Below are 21,321 nucleotides of genomic sequence, written 5' to 3' on the forward strand. Positions count from 1 at the left end.
TGATTAAACGCCACCCATTAAAAACTTCCTAGGGCCCACCGTAATGCCCACCTTACTGTTTATTTGCCTCGGACATGTTGACAACGTCACAGGAAAAAAGATTTTCAGCTTGATACAAAACTTTCGTGGCCTACAAGAAAATTTTAAAGGTCAATCACTAGCTTTTTCCTGTGGTGTGGTCCACCTGAGATTTGGACCTGCTTTATATTTTAGATCATATGATAAAATAATCTGATAAAACGGATGGACGGTATGGATATAGAATAGATAAATCCATGTGGCCGCGCGGTCGCCCGTTGTAGGATCCACGACCCGAATGGCCTGTCCCCGGGCACAGACATATTCCTGTTCCGGGGCTGTTTGGGGCCAGGTGGATGTTCGTGACAATGCCACCAAATGAAACAGTGGGAATGGAAACGTCCACTATTGAAACCTTCTTGGAGCTGCCATGATGTTTACATGCAATCCAAACCGTTCTTAGGGTTAAACTCTAGGCACAAATATCATCCTTATACGGAACTTTTCTCACCCCATGCATTCAATCCCCAACGTTTTGGGTGGTATGGCCCACGTGAGTTCTGAATGTGCCCGATTTTTAGAGTCCTTCCCTACTGTGGTCCTGCAAAAGAGATGGACGGAGTGGATTTGTCATGGACATTTCTTTGGGCCGACACAACCCCATGCGGGAATATCTCTATCCCATGTAACCTGCAATTATAGGTGGGTATCCAGTCTAGTCGGATCGAGTTAGGTCCAACCGGACTCAATTCGGCTTTGAAAAATGATGACATGATTTCGATCTGTCTCGGTACTAAGTCCAGCATGCCAGACTCGATCCGAATCCAGGTTTGGGATAGGCTGATCCCAACCGAGTCCAACCTAATCAAAAATACCGAGTTGGATCAAGTTGGCGCCAATTTGAATTTAGATAAAATGGATAGACAGAGGGGATAAAATACATAAATCATGGTGGAGCTCCAAGAGTTTACTCGTACTGAGTTACTTAGTACACAACCTGCTTCTTTCCATCTCCATCATTTTTTGTGTGTGTCTTAACATTATAAATAAATAAATAAATAAATAAAACACACTTGATGGGCCGCTGGCTGCCACCTGCTGGAGAGGAGAAGAGAGAAGAGAGAGAGAGAGGAGGAGGAGGAAGAGGAAGGCCGGAGGGTTGTTGTTGCCTACCAGACGGGATGAGAGAGCCGATGGGTGCTGGACGAGAAGAGGTTAAGTTTTTTGAATCGATGCGTGCGGCAGGTAGAGTATAAAGAATTAGGAATTAAGTTATACACACACACTCGATAACCCGAGTCAAGTCGGGTCGAGGGTCAAGTTACTGGGTAACTCGAACTCAACTCAGTTTGAGTTCAAATTGGGCAAAGCCCACTCGGTTTGGGCCAATTCGAGTAGGATGAGATATTTTAAGAAGTGGTCCCAAAAATTAAGCAGATCCAAATCTCAAGTGGACCACAACACAAGAAACATGGTAATTGAACGCCTACTATTAAAAACTTCTTAGAGCCAATCATGTAACATCCCGGATTTTCACTGTTTTGGATTTCCAAAATTTCGTTAATTTTTTTTATTTAATTAACTTATAATGTTACTTATTAACCATTAACACTCAATGTTAGTGTATACAGGGGTAGTACCAGTAAAGAACCGCACCAGTCTGATTAATTAGCCATAGGAAGCCAATGAATCCGCCCGATCACTTAAACATCAGGTGTAGTGTAACATCCCGCCAACCAGAACAGTGTCCTGAGGCGTCCACGTAGGATTTGCCACAAGACCGTTCGTTTAAGCTACTCGTAGTGATGTATCATAAATAAATTAGACCAAGATTTGCCCAATTGATTAGGTCGACGGTCCCGATAGAACCCGGAGCGGGCCTCCAAGCCGATGACCGTTTACACCTAACGAGTGCGGGCTATACCGCGACGTGGGAAGGTCGAAAAATCTAAAAATTTAAGGAACCAGAGAGCTCACCGGGCTTGTGGACCATCGCGGACCACGGACCGAGTGGACACCCAGTGGGATCTGGCACCGACTAAATGCACCCCACTTATACCAGGACCGAATGGCACTCGCAAATGAAGCCGAGATACAAGACTTAGCCATCGAATCTCTTCTACATTCACGGTGGAGGTCTAATGAAATTTTCTACACCCGTCCACAAACTCTGGGACCCGATCGTGGCACGGTGACCGTTGATCGCGAATCAGACTCGTGCGACCAAACCCCATATCTGATCATTCTCAAATTTTGCATGGCCCTTCATCGGGCCATGAAGCGCCTATCCTATAAGTTTCATGGTCAGAGGGCCACCAGAATTGCCCCGGTAATCCAAACAAGCTCTAAACCGCTCGTTGGTGGACCACTAGTTCCGAAACTATAGAATAATGTCTGTCTCATTGGGCTTGACGTCCATCGTGGGAATTGGACCTGGGTACTGTACAGAACCGGTCAACTTGAGCCGAAGGACGAGTGCATGAGAAGTGCAAATATCCTAAAGGAAGGAGTTGGAACTTAAGTGAATTGAGTCGTCCACTCTTATGCAAAGTTGAGGATTTCGGACCGTCGGTTTGCGACCAAACTTTACCCATGGAGTAAGGATATTTTCCTGCTCATATCCGTATAGCCGCGGCCCTGATCGACTATCGGTGACCGTTGAACAGATTTCTAATCATATCTGTCGATCGGCGCATCCAAATGGCGGGCCGATCATGTTCATACGTAGATCATCATTAGGGCTAACTATCCTACGGTGTATATCAATATGTATACCGTATAGTAGGCCCTAGATCTTGAAAAGACCCTCCCATAGGTCTAGTATAGTAAAAACCCAACACTTGGGGCCATTTCCACCAAACCTGGCATTATAAAAGGGCCTCATTTGGGCTCTCTCTCTCCCCATACGATTTTGCCCTAGAGAAGGAAAGAGAGAAGAGAGGAAAAGGAGAAGAGAAAGAGGAGAAAGGAGGAGAAAGAGAGAGGAAGAAGAGAGTGAAGGAAGGTGGTGTTCATGGTGGGGCCCAAGGGAGCTCAACCTTGCAACTCTCCACCTCTTCTCCAAGAAAACCTCCACCACAACCACAAGAATCGTCCGTTGGTCATCTAGGTAAAATCCCTCCCCCCTTTTTCTTGAAATCCATGTATTGAGAAGGGGTTTGCATGAGATTCTAACATGCAATGCTTTGTTTTAGGGATTCCGGCCAATCGACCCAAAATCCACACTCCTAGGTCGTTTTCCAAGTCTTCAACGATCCATAGGTGCGGACTATTGCTCTTAGGTGGCCTAGCACCAATTCTAATATGAGATTAATGATTTTGGTTGCTTAGATGTCATATTTGGAGAATTTAGAAAAACCTTAGGAGTTGTAGGTTTGTTGAAATAATATGGAATTGTTGCTTGACTCTTATGATGATTGATTTTGCCTCTCACATGACTTGATGTATGGTTGACAATATGCCCATGGTCGCTTGATTCTTTTCCTCACATGTGGTGTTGCTATATGCGTATGATTCATAACCTTGTGCACATGATTTCTTGGGATGGAGGAAGTGTTTAACTTCCTCACACACTCACACACTCACACGCACCTTAGTTATTAACAATGTATATTTGCTTGCGAGGATGTCCGTATTGTATGGATGGAATGCATAAGTATAGGATACTATTATGCTTGATGATTTTTGGATAGTTGGCATGCTATGAATCCCCTCACCCTCCTTGGGTTGGTCAGGAATTTGAGAAGTGACGGTAGTCCCATCGGTTGGACTATGCTATGGCTAGACCCATGCGTTTGGGCGGGTGTGTTCGGGTGGCTGTAGTTCGACTACATGGGTCCTTTGTGCCCGATGTCACTCGCCTCATGCTCGCCCGACTCGGGTGGTCTAGCCTACTATCTGACCAACCTTGTTTGTTAACCCTGTTTGCTCACACATGTATGGAACCTGGAACACCCTACAACCGTTGTCGCTCATCAATAACCCACTTGAAATTTGGTCCACAGCCTCGTGAGCCGGGCATGGTGGAATGGGACACTATGTCCGAGCTGTCGGCCTACGCTGGGGTACCGCGCCTCCCCGTAGTGACCGCGAGCGATCCCTTTCTCATGGCACTCCTCATGTGCTTGAAGTCGGGGATGAGGAACCCGACGGGATCACGGACCGCGGGGTCTCGGCCTCACGCATTGGGGGGTCTTGGCCTCGCAACCCGTTTAGGGCATTGATACGTGGGGTGTACCAGATTCCCAAATCTGCTGGATGAATGGACCTAATTAATCACACGGCTAACACGATCACATGCATCGCATTAGTTAGGGTGGCGACTCGGCAGTCGAGGTCGCACTGAGGGAGTGTTGGCATTGGCGATCGTTAGATGGTGTCGCACGAGGGAGCGTTGTGGTGAGGGCATGCATCATGTCATGCTGCATACATGCGCATTAATAAGATTACTTAGATGTATGTGATTGCATGCTTTTCATTAAGATCATATTATAATTGATGCCTGTGATAACTTAAGACTAATAGCACCCACTGAGTTGATCACTCACTCCCACTCTGGGACGGTGTTTTAAAACACCAACCAGACCCATTCATAGATGCAGGTGACTCGGGACTGGAGGAGCCTGGCGAGACGAGCCTGGACGAGGAGGCGAGCTGTCCTACTTCCAGTTGATGGACGGTTCTCCGCCAGCTTGAGAGGCGGGATTGGATCACTGAGCAGAGGGCTCAGTCCTATTCTTTTGGTCTTGCTATTCTTTTACGATTTTGTTGGGTAGCATCTTATGCGACCCATGTATTCTTTTGGGCATGTATATATATATATATTTGTATTCAGTATCTTTCATTTCAGTGGACTTGTGTGGATGTACTTCATGTTCCAGGAGATTTCAGGCTGCGCATTTAGACTGGATCGCATATTAATGAAAATTGGCTATAAGTGACCTCGGGAACTCGGGAGTTGAGTATATGCACGACCCCGATTTTCGGGCGTTAAGCACCCTCTTTGCCTGTACAAAGGTACGGTCTCTACTTGATGTGGTAAAATAATCTCAAGGGATGATGGATGCTATGGTCGAGATGGGACTAGGTACACACGCGGATTTCTGATGTAGCAAGATTTGAGATTTCGGCAAGCTACAGAGCATATGTCCAACGGTGTGTCTAGAAGACAGATGAAATAATGCTTATGCAAACGAAGTAAGAAAAGTGGACTAGACTACCAGGAATTTCTAATGTGATAGGATCTGATGTACGGCAAGTTACAGAGCATACGTTCACTAGAAATCTAGATGAGCAGGGGGGTTGAGAAGGGAATAAATGTCATGATGAATGCTTGTGTATGAGATGTACGGATCCTTGGCTTGAACTTGAATAGGCTAAAACATGGACCGAACTATAGTTAATCCAGGCTAGGCCTAGGGGTTGAGATGGTTGAGGTGAGGCTAAGATGTGGCTAAAAATTTTTGGAATTTAAGGCTTATGAGCTCCCTCTCACCCTCACTCTCTTCCTTTCTCTCCTCTCCCTCACTTGGATTCTTTAGGAATGGGAAGTGTGTGTGAAATGTGAAGAGGAGAGGGCTATTTTTATTTTTTTATTTTTTTGGACTACGCGCTTTATTTGTCCATTGTTTTTATTTCTTTATCTTTTTTCTTCTTCTTTTGGGCCGCTGGCTGCCACCTGCTGGAGAGGAGAAGAGAGAAGAGAGAGAGAGAGGAGGAGGAGGAAGAGGAAGGCCGGAGGGTTGTTGTTGCCTACCAGACGGGATGAGAGAGCCGATGGGTGCCGGACGAGAAGAGGTTAAGTTTTTTGAATCGATGCGTGCGGCAGGTAGAGTATAAAGAATTAGGAATTAAGTTATACACACACACTCGATAACCCGAGTCAAGTCGGGTCGAGGGTCAAGTTACTGGGTAACTCGAACTCAACTCAGTTTGAGTTCAAATTGGGCAAAGCCCACTCGGTTTGGGCCAATTCGAGTAGGATGAGACGAGTTGGTTGGTGCTTAGCTCTACTCGCAGCAATTCCTTTGAGATCCACGGGACGCGGATTGGGTACTACTGTGCCTGTCCATAGCTAGAAAATGTAGAGGATCTCTGAGGGGTTGCATTGATATATGGGTTTCATCCACACAGTCCATCCATTTTTACACATCATTTTAAGACAATAGGCAAAAAATGAGACAGTTCCGAGGCTTAAGTGGACAACATAACAAGGATTAAAACCTTCATCGAGGTCTAAAATTTGGAGCGAACAGAATTTTTGGATCAAGCCGATATTGGTGTTTTCCCTTCATCAAGGTCTAAAGTTTGGCCCATCTTAACTCGGCTTGATGTAAAACCTTATCCATCCATTAGGTTGGTTGGACCAAGTACATGTTTTCCCAAAAATAAAACTGATCCACTCAGCATGCAAGCCTCAATATTGGAAATGTATGGATGGATATGAAAGCTTCAACCAAAAATTTCAGAGTCATCCATTTATTTTACTAAGTGTGGCCCACCTGACTACTGGATCACCCTGATTTTTGGCTTGTGGCTGGTACATGAGCGTTATTGCCCATGCATGTGGGCTTAGTAGAACCCTTTTTTACAATATCATCGTGAATTTTTAACTGGCACTGGCAGTCTGGCACCATGTGCATGCGTGAAGCCAGATGCGGTTTGGCTAGTGGCAGCGCCAGTGGTCGGTGCAATGTGGGCCCACCATGATCTCTGTGTTTTATCCACACCGTCCATCCATTTTTACACATCATTTTAATAATGTATTTCATAAATGAGGCAGATCAAAATCTAAGGTGGACCACACCATGGGAAAACACTAGTGACTGAACGTCTATCATTAAAAACCTCCTTAGGGCCCACTGTAATGTTTATTTGAAATCCAACCTGTAGATTAGGTCATAAAGACCTGGATGAAGGCAATATATCATCTCCGATCGTCACCATGGAAGCCACTGATTGGATGGTTAGGATCATCCAATTCATGTGTTTTTTGAACAATTTGCTATCTACAAAAGAGATAATAACTAGATGGCCGGTCCCTAATGACAAATCAGCCTTCCCATTGTACTCTGGAGGGATGGGTCTACCATATTCCGGTTCTCACTTGTGCCCAGACCAACGTCCAAGCCATGCATGCACACACACCGTTATGAGAGCATGGTTTTAAGACTTGGACAAGACTCATGCGACTCGTCCGAGTCAACTTGGACCCAGAGACACCGCTGACTCAAGCGAGTTCAACCCAAATTGTGACTCAGCTCGAGACTAAATGAGTCGATCAAAGTCACTGAGTCAAGACCAACTGAGTCGACCAGGTCATTTAACCATCTGTGAGAGCGAGAACAGCAGCATGATGAAATTCAAGAGTTCCCAATTCCATTGGGTCTTTGTATTTCTTTGATCGAATTGGAGGCTTGTTTGGATACAAGGTATCTGAGAAACAAAGAAAATATTTTCTCTTGATGTGTTATTTCTTGCTATTTATATTACAAAGAAAACTATGAATTTCATAAAACAATTATTACCATTTATAAAGAAAACTATAAATTTTACAAAACAATCATTACCCTTATTCACAATAAGAGTTATTTGTTGCAAGATGCAGAATGACCTTTGTCTAATAAATCCAGAATTTTCACTTACTATTCAAACAATATGCTTTTTATTTTATTTATTTTTAGAACCCATTAAGGCTACAGTGCTGAAAAAGGTAATCCTTAAAATTAAAATTATTTGCGTCCACACCGGGGATTCTTCATAGCCGAATAGGCCATAGGCAGCCCTAGAGTAGGCTCGATAAGGGTGTAGATCAAGATGGCTTAGTCATACATCAAAGACTGGACAGTTCCCATAAGGAGTGGAAGATTGATTAGAACTGAAGGGAATGAAAAGAAGTCAATGAAGTCCAAGAAAAAAGAACTTGAATGAGATGGTGAAAAGAGACACAGGCCATTTTGAGATGGCTCAGTCATATAACAAACACTATAGACAGCTTCTGAAAGTAGGAGAACATTAATTAAGATTGAAAGGCGTTAAAAAAGAGGGAGATTAATTACTAAAGAAGGAATTCGATGAGGTGGTTGGAAGGGATACGAAGGCTTGCTCACTTAACATGCAGAGGGCCTTGGATAACATTGATTGGCAAGATATGATATGTAAGCCAACCCCAAAGGATGATGATTTCAACACCCACAATATAAATGATGATGGAGGTAAGTAAAAATTAATTATTTGGGTTTTATCACACTGATAAATTGCAACGTAATTCGATAAAAAATCTTATCACAATTTGGTTATTTCCAGTAATAAAAGTGGAATTTAATTCGATAATGCAACCAAAGGCATGCTAGTGTTCTTACACCACTGGAACAAACTCATGGTTTTCCCATGTATTAATAGTATGAATTGTCTTATAATCTCAATCGTACAAACACAACAAGAAGGCATGGAGAATGGGAATTGTAGGATCATGCCTTCAACAAGCATACATTCTGCAGAAACATGTATTCTGTGCATGTGGAGCCATGGGCCGGCGAGTGGACACTAATGTGGGAGAGGGATACCTCAAAAATCTCCTTGAGTGGAAGATTTTAACCTTCTATCTGTGGCCAACAAGCAGAGGGTTATGACAAAATGCAACCGTGAGGAAACACTCGACGGAAAGGAGTCCAAAGGGTTGGGTACTTCCAATCTGAAAGATTTGCAGGGGAAACCCCATAGACTGGGGTTCTTAAGATTAACGGCCATGATCGCGAACCATCAGCCCCACATGGACAGAATCCTGCGTGTCAGCAGATTTTACTTTTGCTGATGAGAGGGTCCTTAAAATTCATCTAGAACTAAATGAGTGGGAGAAAACTGACATTTTATGATTCCCTTCGAATACATTAAGAACTGCCATCGGTTCCGAGCGTAAGTCTCACGCCGTCTTTGAATCGAATCGGGTTTATACCAAGTACTTGGATCAATCTGCCGATATTCATCGATATGTCAGCCGGGGAGATGACACCACGATTAACCTGCAAGTGAAAGATCAGAGTATAAACATGATTATCACAAGAACGTAAGGCGTAAGTCGGATCTTCGAGCACTGCAATGGGTTGGCTTTGGGCATAGACTCCAAGACACGATGGGTCAGGCCAGTCTCAGGTTGAGGTCCCTTGTGCTCGAGTTGGGTTGGATCAGACCCCAGTACTAGCGTTGTATGTCAATTACATGTGTTTATTTGTTATGTGAAATAGGAGATATTGAAGAGATGAGTTATAGTACAGGTGCCAATGTGGCACGTGTGTGCAAGATCTAGAGCATACCAGGCGAAGGCTGATGCGAACATGCCCTTTCACGAAATTCAAGCTGGTCTTTGCATCAGGTAGGCTACACGCGTATTTGAAGATGGACCTTAGATGATTTTCTAACTATTCACTTTCCTCACACCAGTGTTGGCCCACCTGATGAGTGGATTAGCCTGGTTTATAGGCAAAGCAACAGTCACAGTATGCCCCACCTAATTATCGGCCCTGCTATTGCGCACGTCCCACACTGGCCAGTGTGCACAATTCACCTCTTCAATCTTTCCAGATGAGTAGATTAGCCTCATTCATTGGTAAAGGCGCATAGTTCCAATATGCCCCACCTAATTATTAGCACTACTCTGGCACGCATGTGCGACATTGACATGTGACACAACTCACCTCTTCAATCTTTCCTCGCACAAGTTGCTGTACCATTGCTCTGTGAGATGGAAAACGGCACCAGCCTGTGCTCGGGCACAATATTTTTTTTGTGTGCGTGTGTCAGGCTCCGATCAAGGCCATCCACCGCAGGCTTGGGCTTGAACAGACCCTAAACCAGCCCATCGACACTGCCATCAACATGTAACTAGCTTACATCTCCAACAGGGCAAAGTTCCTAGGAAATGAAATATGACACTAGAATCTTCTTTTCTTTTTCTTTTTCTATTTTTTCTTGAACAGAAACTGAATATATATTTTTTTTCAGTTTCTTCTTCTTTTTTTCTGTTGATACGTGCCATACATATAATGGAAACTGAAATTTTATTAAAAGCAAGATTAAAATAAAAATAAAAAATGTCAAAGATCATCTTAAGCCAATGCTAGGAACTTGCGAGATTGTTGAGCTAAGGTGGACATACCGATGATGCGGACACGGGTTTGATTAGAGATGTACTGTATCCTCTAAATTCTGCAACAGCCTCAGCCATTTGCACACGTGACACTCTATCTGGTCCACCAACATTTAAAAGCAGCTGCATTTGCTTACAATCTGAAGGAAGAAATTAAGTATTCAAGATTTAGAAGAAGATATTTTGCAGAAGACTGGTCAGCCAAGCAAATGTAATGTTCATAATGGATGGAAAAATACATAGGACATATGCCTGCATATATGGGACACCACTTGCATGCTACAACTCATACACCGTACCCGTGGTGTATATGCACACCAGGTAAGACCATCCAAGTGGGCCCCACTGTGGATGGAGAACAGCCAGCAAACTGCACTGGTCAGATAATCTTAAGTGTCTGGCATTTGCCTCTTGAAGTCCCATAAAATAACATGACTACCCTCATCTCCCGTCTCAAACATAAATTAAATGCCACCGATCTTATAAAATCAAAATTGCTGCACCTCCTTTATACTCTTTTTTTAATTATTTCAGTTTCCAAAATTGCCCTTTCTTCTGCTCCCTCCACCATCATATGAAAAGCCCCTCTTTTTTGCCTTTAAAAAAACAAGGAGAACAGCTCTTTAATTAAAGAAGGAAACAATTCACTAACAGTTATCTAGACCCTTGAGTTTGCATATATATAAAAATGATAGAAGGGAGAAAGTTCAAGACAGTGGTTCTTCTAGTGTTAGAGCAACTGTTTCATTTCTTCTCAGTAAATGGACTATGATGTCTGTGGAGTATTTTGATTTTTGACGTTGATTTTGATTTTTGATGTTGATTTTACCTACTAAAATAGCACTTTGATGTATCCTGCCACCCGCTGATGGCCATGATAAAAAATTTGCATAGATCGATCCTGAATCCATCTGTGTTATTAACTAGAAAAAGACTTTCTTTTCGTTCTAACTGTCCACTTGGAAACAACTGAATTGATGGTTAGGAACTTGGACTGTACCCATCATAGCCAGTCTTGAACATCAATCATTTTCTCCATGGCTGTTAATGACGAGCTGGACACAATTGACAATTGTGTACCTGTTCCCTTGAGGATTTACACCACTTGCCCTCATCTTTGTGGAGCATAGACAGGTTTTTAGTTTTGAGAAGGGCCATGTTCACGTAATCCCAACCATTGGTTTGTAATGTCCCACTGTGGATGTACTATGCCTCGACAACCTCCTTGACAAGGAATCTTAACCTATCAATTTTTGGCTATAGGTAGACGGTTAAGCAGAGAAATGCAGAAACAATCCACATTCAATTGAAAAAGGTCTTAATGTTGGATGCTTAGACCTTTCAAGCTGGTAGATTCTTGAGCCAATGCTCTGTGCACGTGGGACTCAGCAAACCAACAGTATGCATTACCAAACCATGGGCCCCAGTAGTTAAAACTGAAAACCCATGTATAATGCGGAAAGATGGGGGACATGTATCACATAATTCCTCCGTTCATCTGTGTTTTTTATGGGAGCAGTAGAGTGCAAGAGTGTGCCCTTCAGGGGAAGAAAGAAAGAAAAAAGGTGCAAGAGGGGTGCTAATTGTACTCCCTCACATGAGGGACACATGCCTGAGATCCTATCCATTCATCAAGTAAGGTGCAAGCATCAATTGGACCAAAAGTCAAGCTAGTCCACACATAAAGTAGGCCATAAACATGTTGAATATCCAAACATAGACCAATGATTAGTTCTTCTTACTTTCCATTTTCTCATAAAAGTGTGGCTCACATGACAAGTACATTGGTTTGAATTTTGGGCAAGCGGATGCTTGGATCAAATCTCTCACTCATGGGCCATTTTAGCATGTGTTATGAAGCCCATCTAACCAGTGTCCACACATTCCTCCTGTGATGATGCCCTAATCCAAGAACGTGAAATGATTAAAGAAGTGGATAGGAGATCGGGGAAAATTCAAATTTGAGAGAGGATGTGAACTTTAATATTATTTCTGTTAGGGAGTATAAGATAGTTATGGCATTTACCAAGGAGCAAGTAAAGACCTCAAATCGAAATGTTATAGATAGATAGAGAGAGAGAGAGAGAGAGAGAGAGAGAGAGAGTAAAATGCCTTATTGTATCCATACCTGAAATCCACATCTTAGTCAGAGCTAGTATGACATTCACCACATCCTTGACATAAACTGGACAACGAAACTCGTCGTGGAAGAAATCAACTTTATCACCTCGAGATAGGACACCATCCATCCACTACAACACAAAGACTAAGGTGACTGCTTGGAAGTTATGCAACAATGGGACTCCCATGTTTTGAAAAAAAAAAAAGAAAAAAAAAAAAAAAGAGCACCAGAGCTTTTCCCTGTAACTATTCGGGCAGACATAAGTTCAAGAACAGAAAGCATGGGAGCTATCAATTGTGCACCTGGATTGGAAGAGACTTTGCAACAGGCGAAATGGTCTGCGGCCCATAGATGATACTACTTCTCAAAATTGCATAGTTTGGCCAGTTTGATGAAACAAACTGCTCAGCTGCCAATTTTGATTTCCCATACATATTTACAGGAACCACTTCGTCCTCTTCCTTGTAAAAGGATTTTACCCCTTCATAAACTGACAGTATAAAGAAGTCACATCAGGTTTTATTTAACTTCCCAATCTGGCGCAAATGGATTTACAAAGAGAGCAGATGGATTAGAGATTTTATTTTTTTGAAAGGCAAGATTACCCCTTTTAATTAATAAAGTAATTGAGCATAATGCATTTGAGTTTGAAGGCATAGAAGAAATCATTTTAGAGCAGAGGATGTTGTTTCCAATACCCATATACATGTTAAAAAACCCATTGATCAGTTAAAAACCCAACCGGTTTGACTCGGTACAGTCAGGCTCTGATTACCAAGTTCAAACTCCAACTTCAGAAAAATCAGCGGGTAATTCCTTGTTGATAACTGAATTAAATTCCAAGAGGGCAACAATGGTGATCGCTAGGGATTCTCAAGTGAAATAAAATCAATATTTATGGTATTCTATAATGGGAACAGGCAAATATCAGTTGCATTATTAAAAGAAATATACGAGGCATGCGATATGGTTTAATTGATGTTCAAACACTTGTACTCATTTAGAAATTGGTCTTTCAATGTCCATGTTTGACTTGTCTGACTCGGTGAAAAAATCGCCATTCACCCAAATTTTCACAAAATCGGATCTCGGCCTCCACACTGCGGGCACACCAAAACCGAGCCAACTCAATCCAAGTCCCAAGCCAATTGCAGTATTTCTTAACATTGTGTTAAAAGGTTAAACTATCTCAGATGCACCATAAGCTTTAAAAATCAGTTTCCTATATGCTGAACGTAACAAGCATGATATGAGCATATACGGATGGTACAATTTGGCAAAAGCAAGGATATGTCATGATGAAAATCCACTTACAAAATGAACTATCTAACTGGTGGAAACAGGATTCTTAAAGCTGACCTTAAATAGTTGGGATAGACTATGATGATGATGATGATGGTGTGCCCATGATAAAAGCATAAAAGACCTTCATTGAGTAAAATTCTAGGCATGTATTTGCAATTTTGCATAGTTGTAAAATGTACATCTACTTAAATTTGATCAGGTGTACTTTACCTTGATCAGTTGAGAGATGAATTAGAAGCGTATCACAATCGCCAAAGCTTGACAACCATTTTAGAAGAGAAGAAGGTACATTGATAGCCATAGCAGCTGTGGGGTCCACTTCACAGACACGAGGGATGGAGAGGGCCACACAGTTAACAACGATGTGAGGCTGACAAGAAAGAAAAAAAGAAGAAGCTGTAACTCGGCATCAAGTAAAGAAGAATAATTGTCATCAGTATGAAGCCATAGAAGGGAGAAAAAGCATAAAAACAAAGGAACGCGGAACATCACATGCATCACATATGCACCTGCTGGTGAAACATGGTACAGTGTATAAAATCTGGACAGTTATTCAGCAGGCCCTGCCATGCATGGATCAGAATGCAAAAAAAATCACCAATCAAACAACCGTAATTGCTCGAATGGAGGACTTGTGTCCCCTGAATGTGCATCATTGGTCAACTTTCTTTAAACATTCCTTTCTTGCTCAAACATCCGCAGATTGAATTCTTGGGATCACCTGACAGGTCATTGGTGTAAACCCATCCCTGACAGGGCCTGAGAATAGATGTCTTATATGTATCCAGGTGGGCCATGGAGATACATGTCATGATTGCTGGCAATATTAGCAAGGATTCCTAAGAAAATCACTGGCAATTGTTAAATGATATCATGTATCAAATGATTCATAACAGCTCTCCAACAAGTAAATTACAGGAAACCAAGAAAGGCCATGGAATAATATATGCATGTACAGAAATAAGTCTGCATTTATAAACAAAAAGGTATTTTTTCAACATGTGTTTCTATAATAACCCTTGACGACTGACCACAACATGGGTACAAAGGCACATTTCCAACTTATCCACCAAACTCTCATTCTACTCTCCGTCACTTCAGATGACAGAGCCATGATAACAGACAATATCACTTTTAGAAATTTCTGGGTTGTTGACTTTAACTAAAGCCTCACATCTATGACTAGCACTGAATTCCAAATAATTTTATGTCTTGGTTCTGCTAATTTCAAATATTGATAATCTAAAGTCATTAATACAAGGGCATTTTCACACTAGGCTCGAGTAAGGTAGCCTGTGGGATGTGGGGGCACACTCGAAGTGGGTGGTGGGTGTGAGGCGTGTGGCTTGTGTGATGCAGAACCCATGTGTTGTGGGGCCTACGAAGGGGTTAGGCTGAGGACCTGACCCATGGGATATGGGGCCTAAGCTATGAGATAAAGGGACTGATTTGTCATGGTTCGAGCTTTTAGAGCAAGTAGTTAGTTGTCATGCGTCACAAGAACTCCTCGCCGGGGGTGGCTAATACATATGAGATAAAGGGATTGATTCGCCATGCTCTATCAGTTCAAGCTCTCTTTTAAGTGGTTAGTTGTCCTGCGTCACCCTTCCTCCAAACTGCCCATTTAGTATTAACCAATTCAATAGTTTTTCCTTGAGGAGAAGCCACTCAGCTTTAAAAAAGAAATCATCTGTCAGCCTCAATTTTTCCCAAAAAGTCCTATTGTTAAACCACATTGACCAAATACAAGCTACCATAAGATCCTCCTTTTTCTCCCAAATTGAAGCCATGTTAATTTTTCGATTTCCTTGTTTCTTGTTTTATTCTTTGTTGCACCGTCTTCCAATTTCACAGCTTGACCCATCAGTTTGATCCCTTATATTTGATGCAGCTTTGTACATCCCTCATATTTGAGTCCCAGCAAATAATTGCTGGTTCAGCATATTTCTACATAAATGATCTTGACCGTCCATTTTATGGCCTATTGATCTGACGGTAAGAACAGTCAGATCAGGATGATTTTGAAATGGGAGTCCAAGAAATGTATGATGGGCCCATGTTTTCTCTGTTCTGCATTCCCCGTCTGGTTGGAAATACATGGGATTTGCTAATTCCATACAAGCGCGAGATCTGAGCTTTCCATCTGGTTGGAAATAATGCTTACATATCCTCCCTCAAAAATCATGCAATTTCACTCCTACGGCGACCACAATGGACGAAGTAAAACGGACGGTTGAAACTTTTTTTTTCTAACAGTCCGTTTGTTTTTCGTGCTGTGGCCCACCTGATGGAAGGATGTGATGAGAGAAATCCGATATTTCTTTCTTTTGAGAGGGAACAGACCTGACCGAATGTGTTGGAGATGGAATCGAATCCATGGCCCGTTTGGAGATCTACGTGGAAGGAGAGCGCTGGAGAAATCGCATTTAAGAGCGTTTGGGGAGGACTTGAATGGTAGGTGAATGCCAGATCGTAGGGTTTCTGATCTACGGCTGCAAATGCCTGCAGCAGGTGCTGGCCCAAGTAGCCGCTGCCTCCCACGACCAGCACTCGCTTCCGAGACATCTCTGTCACTGTCAGATGTAGAGATGGCGATGAGTAATGCTCTCGACTGAGGGTGCGCGCGCGATGGAGGAGAGGAGAGGAGAGATTAATCGTTGCACACGTGTGAGAGATCACTCCCATAAATCGTTGGCTGACATGTGTGCCAGTTTCACACCGTTCAAAGAACATGTAATTGTAAACGCACTCCCTCTATTGTACGGCATTTGTTCTTCCCCTCTGTTTGAGGGATTAATTGTCAACTCCCCCCTCTTCAGCTTAGTCACTCCATTGCGAAAATGCAATCTCCTAAGAACTAAGGGTGTCGTTTGGACGCCTGTACAGTGCATAGTGCTTAAGTAGGAATACGTCCATAAGTAGTGAGATTACAGGGCTGCTTGGATGGATATATCCGCCCTCATGTGATAAGATCGTGGACTGTAATTCAATTACATATCATGTTCCATTACCTGTGAAAAAGTCATATTATCTTCCAATGGTTACAATGATCTAAAATGAAAGTAAAAAAAGTGAAGAAGAAAACAGAAGATAAACATTTTTCCTATCTTTCTTTGTTCATGTTGTTATGATTGAAACTTCTCATAAATTGGTATATTGTCGGACTTTAGTATTGTGTTTGAATTAGTAGTTCACTTCTATGACTCATTAATTGATTTATTTATCTTAAAAATCGACAATATACTTTATTGATTTGGGCTTATTTCAATGATATATCTTATCTAAAAACTTTACATGTCTTTTAATTATTTTTAAATGATTTATCACTCCAAACTCCGTTATAAGTGAATACCTAAATACAACCGAAAAACATATCAAAGTTATCAAAGTACAATACAACCGAAAAAAATATCGAAGTTATCAAAGTACAGACAATTGCTTTCACTAATCACATTACAACTTAAAGCCAAACAGAACCATGCGTGTTAATCAAATTACTTGTAATCGAATTACAACTTTATGACTTCACGGGCATCCAAATGACCCCTAAAGTTGTCATTCCAACTATAAGGTAGCCCACCATCCGAATCAGGAGGTTCTTAGGTGGTTGTCTATTGTGATCCTATGGTGTGATGTTCTCATTGGTTAGAATGGCCAGATATTATGGGCCTCCAACTTTTATGGTGGACCACAATTTTGGATGGGTTGGATGTTATTTATATAGGGTTGTCAACAAGCCAAGACTGGAGTAGATCTTGGCCTAGATTTTGAATTATCTCGGGTTGAGCCTTCGGGTCATCCCTATTTAAAATTTTAAATTTTCAAGCCCGAGCACAACCCATTGACACCCCCACATTTTATACATGAATGGTGGTTCTCACATGCATGCAAGACGAACTAATTAGGTAAATATATTTTTACCATTTGGTATGGTTCCTCTTACATCTATAACGAGCAAAGAAGTGATATGTAACAATCTAAGATTATAAAAAAAATGGAGCTTTTACAATTATTTAGAATAGATGGAAGATGTAAAATTATTAATAGTGGTCCCTCTCAAAGTGTTTCTCTTAACTGTATAAAAATAGTTTTGTAGTAATCTTGGTGGATAAATAACAATGTAGAATACAAAGAGGATAGAGGAAAAAGATAATGAGCAATTAGATCTATTGAGTTTAAGACTTGACTTGAATAGTTAATTTCTCAAGACAGATTTGCTGTCATTTTTCTGATAGTTACAGCAAGTGCAAACGAATGAAATCTGCAAATTGTCTTAAGGATACAACGAACTTTCAATCCGAATTTCAACACGAATATTTGCACATTTAAGTGTTGAACAGGTCTCTAGTTTTGACACTAATATGGCTTTTAAAAGTTTTGAATAAACATAGTAAGTGATTAGATTCAAGAGTACTTTACAATGGATGGTTTATCTAAAAAATGGAAAAAATATAATTATTTTTCTGGATTATAGTATCTAGGATTTATAGCAATTAAATGGTCATGGAGTTCTTCGTGAAGAGATACCAATGTGCCTCTTCAAGACTTACACACCAATTCACAGCAAACAACATTCTTTCATGAAATGACATGACCTATTGTCCAATAGTAGTTATTTCAGTATCCTTTTAGATAGGAAAAATATCCAACAGTTTAAAATTGTTTCCATGTGAGCGACATGTGGCATAGGTGCCACATGTACAACCATGTCACAGTTACTCTCAATCAACACAAATATAATATTTCAGGGTAGATTATAGTTCAATTCAAGTTGCACCATAGCCCAAAAAGTTTGAACCATGTGCCAAAAAGACTAAGGCTCTTTTTTCTCCATGCGATGATGCGCACGTGTGAAGTACTAAATATTCCTAATAAAGTGTTCGAGCAGCCCACACCGCGCACGCACGAACAGTAAGGAGATTTGAACCCTGGTTGCAGGAGCAAAAACCTATTATTTTATCGACTGACTATACGCACTTTTTATGAAAAGTTTAATTAATTAATATATTTATTTACTGTAGACACCCCACCCAGTCTGGCAACTTGATGAAACATGGATAATCCTTTTGAACTAAATTTAAACCCTAAACCCTACTTAAAACCTCAGCTATTTCCAAGCTTAAGCCAGACCCTAGCTGAACCCAAGTCATTACTTAAGTCGAGCCATACCCAAGCAATTACTTAAGCCGAGCCATACCCGAGCTGTTTCCAAGCTAAAGTCTCAAACCCAAGCCTTTAGCCGCTCTCCGGGTAAGAATGAGTCAGTCGACTGAGTTTCGAAGGATAATGGTCAAAGGCGATCCTCTTGAAAAATGTGCCTTGAAGCGAGGCAGTAATCCAATTACCACCGGCAGTAATCTGATTACCTTAAAAGATGTGCCCGGAGCTACAACTGTGACTCCCCTTGAAAGTCAACTATGTTGGATCTATTTTACCCTATTATTTACTATTTTACCAAGTCATTCGACCCGTGAGAAAGTGGCATGTGGCATCTCCCTTCCCTCCACCAATCATAAGTTGTCACATCATCATTTACCCTCCATAATATCTAAAATTACCAAAAAATCATCCTAAGGGGCTATAAATACCCCCCTCTTCTATTCACTTCACACCAACAACAAACTGACTAACAAAGAGAATGAGAGTGAGTGGGAGAGAGAGAAAGAGAGTAAGTGAGTGAGAGTGAGAGGGAGTGTTGGAGTTCTCAAGCTCCCATCTTCTTTAGCCCCACTATAGCCTCATCCAACCTTCTCTCAACCCCCTTAAGTTCAACTTAGGTCAACCCTTCTAACTATGATGCATATAAATATCCAAGTCACTTTAAGTGCAAGCTGAAGATCATGCCATCATCACTATCACTCACACTTCCACTAATCACATCATTAGTTCCCTTCTCAAATCTCCTGCTTCTCTAGGTTTTCATTGAATGCATCTCTATGACTTGTCGGAACTTCAGATCCTATCATATCATAAAATCATGGTATTCTGGTCCCCTTACATGTCATTATAGTATCATAATATCTTTTCTTAAATCTCATTTATAGACATTCTCTGGACATATGCTTCGTGATTGGCTGGAATTCCGAACCCTACCACATCAGAAATTTGAGTCTACCTAATCTCATTTTAATACTTTTTATCCTATCATTTTATCATCTACGATTAGCTTACTACACGAAATAGATACCGTACACTAGTATGGGCGGAGAGAGTGCCTAACACTTTCCTTCTCTGTAACTGAGGTTTCTTGTTCGGAATCCCAGGTCGCAGATCATGAGTCAGCTGAAAGCAAGAGAGTCCACAGATTCCCTAACTTTTACAAATTCTGAAAGTTTTAACCGACTGTGAAATTTTGAGTTAATTGGCTAGTGGTGACTCCAAGTCTACTATATCATCAATCTAAATCAGCCCATACAGTCTCAAAACAAAGATAAAAAGTATGGGCACCGATTTCAAGTATTCATATTTACATACTAAAAATAACTTTTATTTTTAAAATTTATTTTTATTATAAAAACTCAACAAATCTCGATCGTCCAACTCATTGACCCGATTGTTGGTAGATCATAGCTCAAAAATATCACTAAGAAGATAAATTAAGCATTGTTTGCAACTACGCCTCAGTTGAATGCGTAAGTGGCAAGCATTAAATTACAAAGAAATATAAACACCATGCCTAAGTGGCCTACCCTATTTTGTAGGTTGTCCATTATTTTAAACACACATAAAAAAGATCGGTCCGAAAAAACTCCAATGAGCTATGCCAATGGACATAGTGTACATTTGCTCCTAAAAACTCATATATTCACACAGCTTGACCTACTTATAATTGGATGGGCTTACTTTGTAATTTTCACTTTTATCTGACAATTAAAGATAAACACCATAGTGTCCCTGTTGGAAATGGGTAGGGGTGTGCATGAACTGAGCTAGCTCGGTTAGCTCACTCGACTTGACTAAAAAAAGCTCGATTCGACTCGGTTCGAAGTTGAGTTTGAGTTGATTTTTTGAGCAAAAAAATTCGAATAGAGTTCGAGCTTGCCCAAGCTCGACTTGACTTGGATCGAACCCAACTCAAATCGAACTCGGATTGAACCAGTTCGGTGACTTGGTTACTTTGATATTGATGTTGCTCACCAAGTGTTTGATGAAATGACTCAACGAAGTGTGGCTGATGGCAAGGAAGGTATGCATATGAAACAAATACCAATTTTTTCTTGATTTTTATGTTGCTTAGAAGGTGTTTGATGAAATACCTGTAAAATCACTGATATTGTTTTACATACAGTGAGATTTTGAAGATGCAGTCCATGTGTTTGTGAAAATATTGCACAGGCGAACTTGGCTTGATATTGGCCCGAACTTAGCTCAAACTGGCTCGAGCTGCTAACCGAATCGAGCCGAGCTGGCCAGTCAGGCTCGAGGACCAAGCCGAGCCGAGTTCGAGCTAGGGTCAGCTAGTGGCCGAGCTGAGTCGAGCTGAAGCTAGCTCGACTCGGTTCAACTCGGTGATCACCCCTAGATATGGGCGTGTGAGTGTTTGTTGGTGGGCAATTACTGGTGGATGGTCTACATATTTTCCACTCAATTGATCTTTCAAATCAATTTTGAACTAAATTTTAATTTAAAATGTATTGAAGTAATGAGAGATATAGGATAAGATAGAGATAAGCCCAACATCATCGAAACTTTTCTCATGTCCTCTTCAATTCATACCTTTATAAAAATGGGA

At 41.3% G+C, this 21,321-nt stretch overlaps 1 protein-coding gene across 6 annotated transcripts; it reads right to left on the reverse strand.

Annotated features, from left to right (window-relative positions):
- Nucleotides 1-7,315: 7,315 nt before the first annotated feature.
- On the reverse strand, nucleotides 7,316-16,451 carry LOC131230927 (uncharacterized). 6 transcript variants are annotated; one of them, XM_058226954.1, is made up of 7 exons: nucleotides 15,933-16,443; nucleotides 13,800-13,959; nucleotides 12,587-12,774; nucleotides 12,291-12,414; nucleotides 10,172-10,302; nucleotides 8,883-9,038; nucleotides 7,316-7,452 (listed from the first exon to the last, which is right to left on the reverse strand). In XM_058226954.1, exons 1-6 carry the CDS (start codon nucleotides 16,320-16,322, stop codon nucleotides 8,907-8,909), a joined length of 1,125 nt encoding a protein of 374 aa, XP_058082937.1. In that variant the 5' UTR covers nucleotides 16,323-16,443; the 3' UTR covers nucleotides 7,316-7,452; nucleotides 8,883-8,906. The 6 variants fall into 6 exon arrangements, 4 of the variants coding, with proteins under 4 accessions (XP_058082937.1, XP_058082936.1, XP_058082935.1 ...); XM_058226953.1 differs by lacking the exon at nucleotides 7,316-7,452 and adding an exon at nucleotides 8,384-8,800; XR_009164137.1 differs by lacking the exon at nucleotides 7,316-7,452 and adding an exon at nucleotides 9,711-9,880 and having other exon boundaries at nucleotides 8,868-9,038; nucleotides 15,933-16,450.
- Between the last annotated feature and the right edge of the window lie 4,870 nt (nucleotides 16,452-21,321).

This window comes from Magnolia sinica, chromosome 17, assembly GCF_029962835.1.
Source record: "Magnolia sinica isolate HGM2019 chromosome 17, MsV1, whole genome shotgun sequence".
Lineage (NCBI taxonomy): Eukaryota > Viridiplantae > Streptophyta > Magnoliopsida > Magnoliales > Magnoliaceae > Magnolia > Magnolia sinica.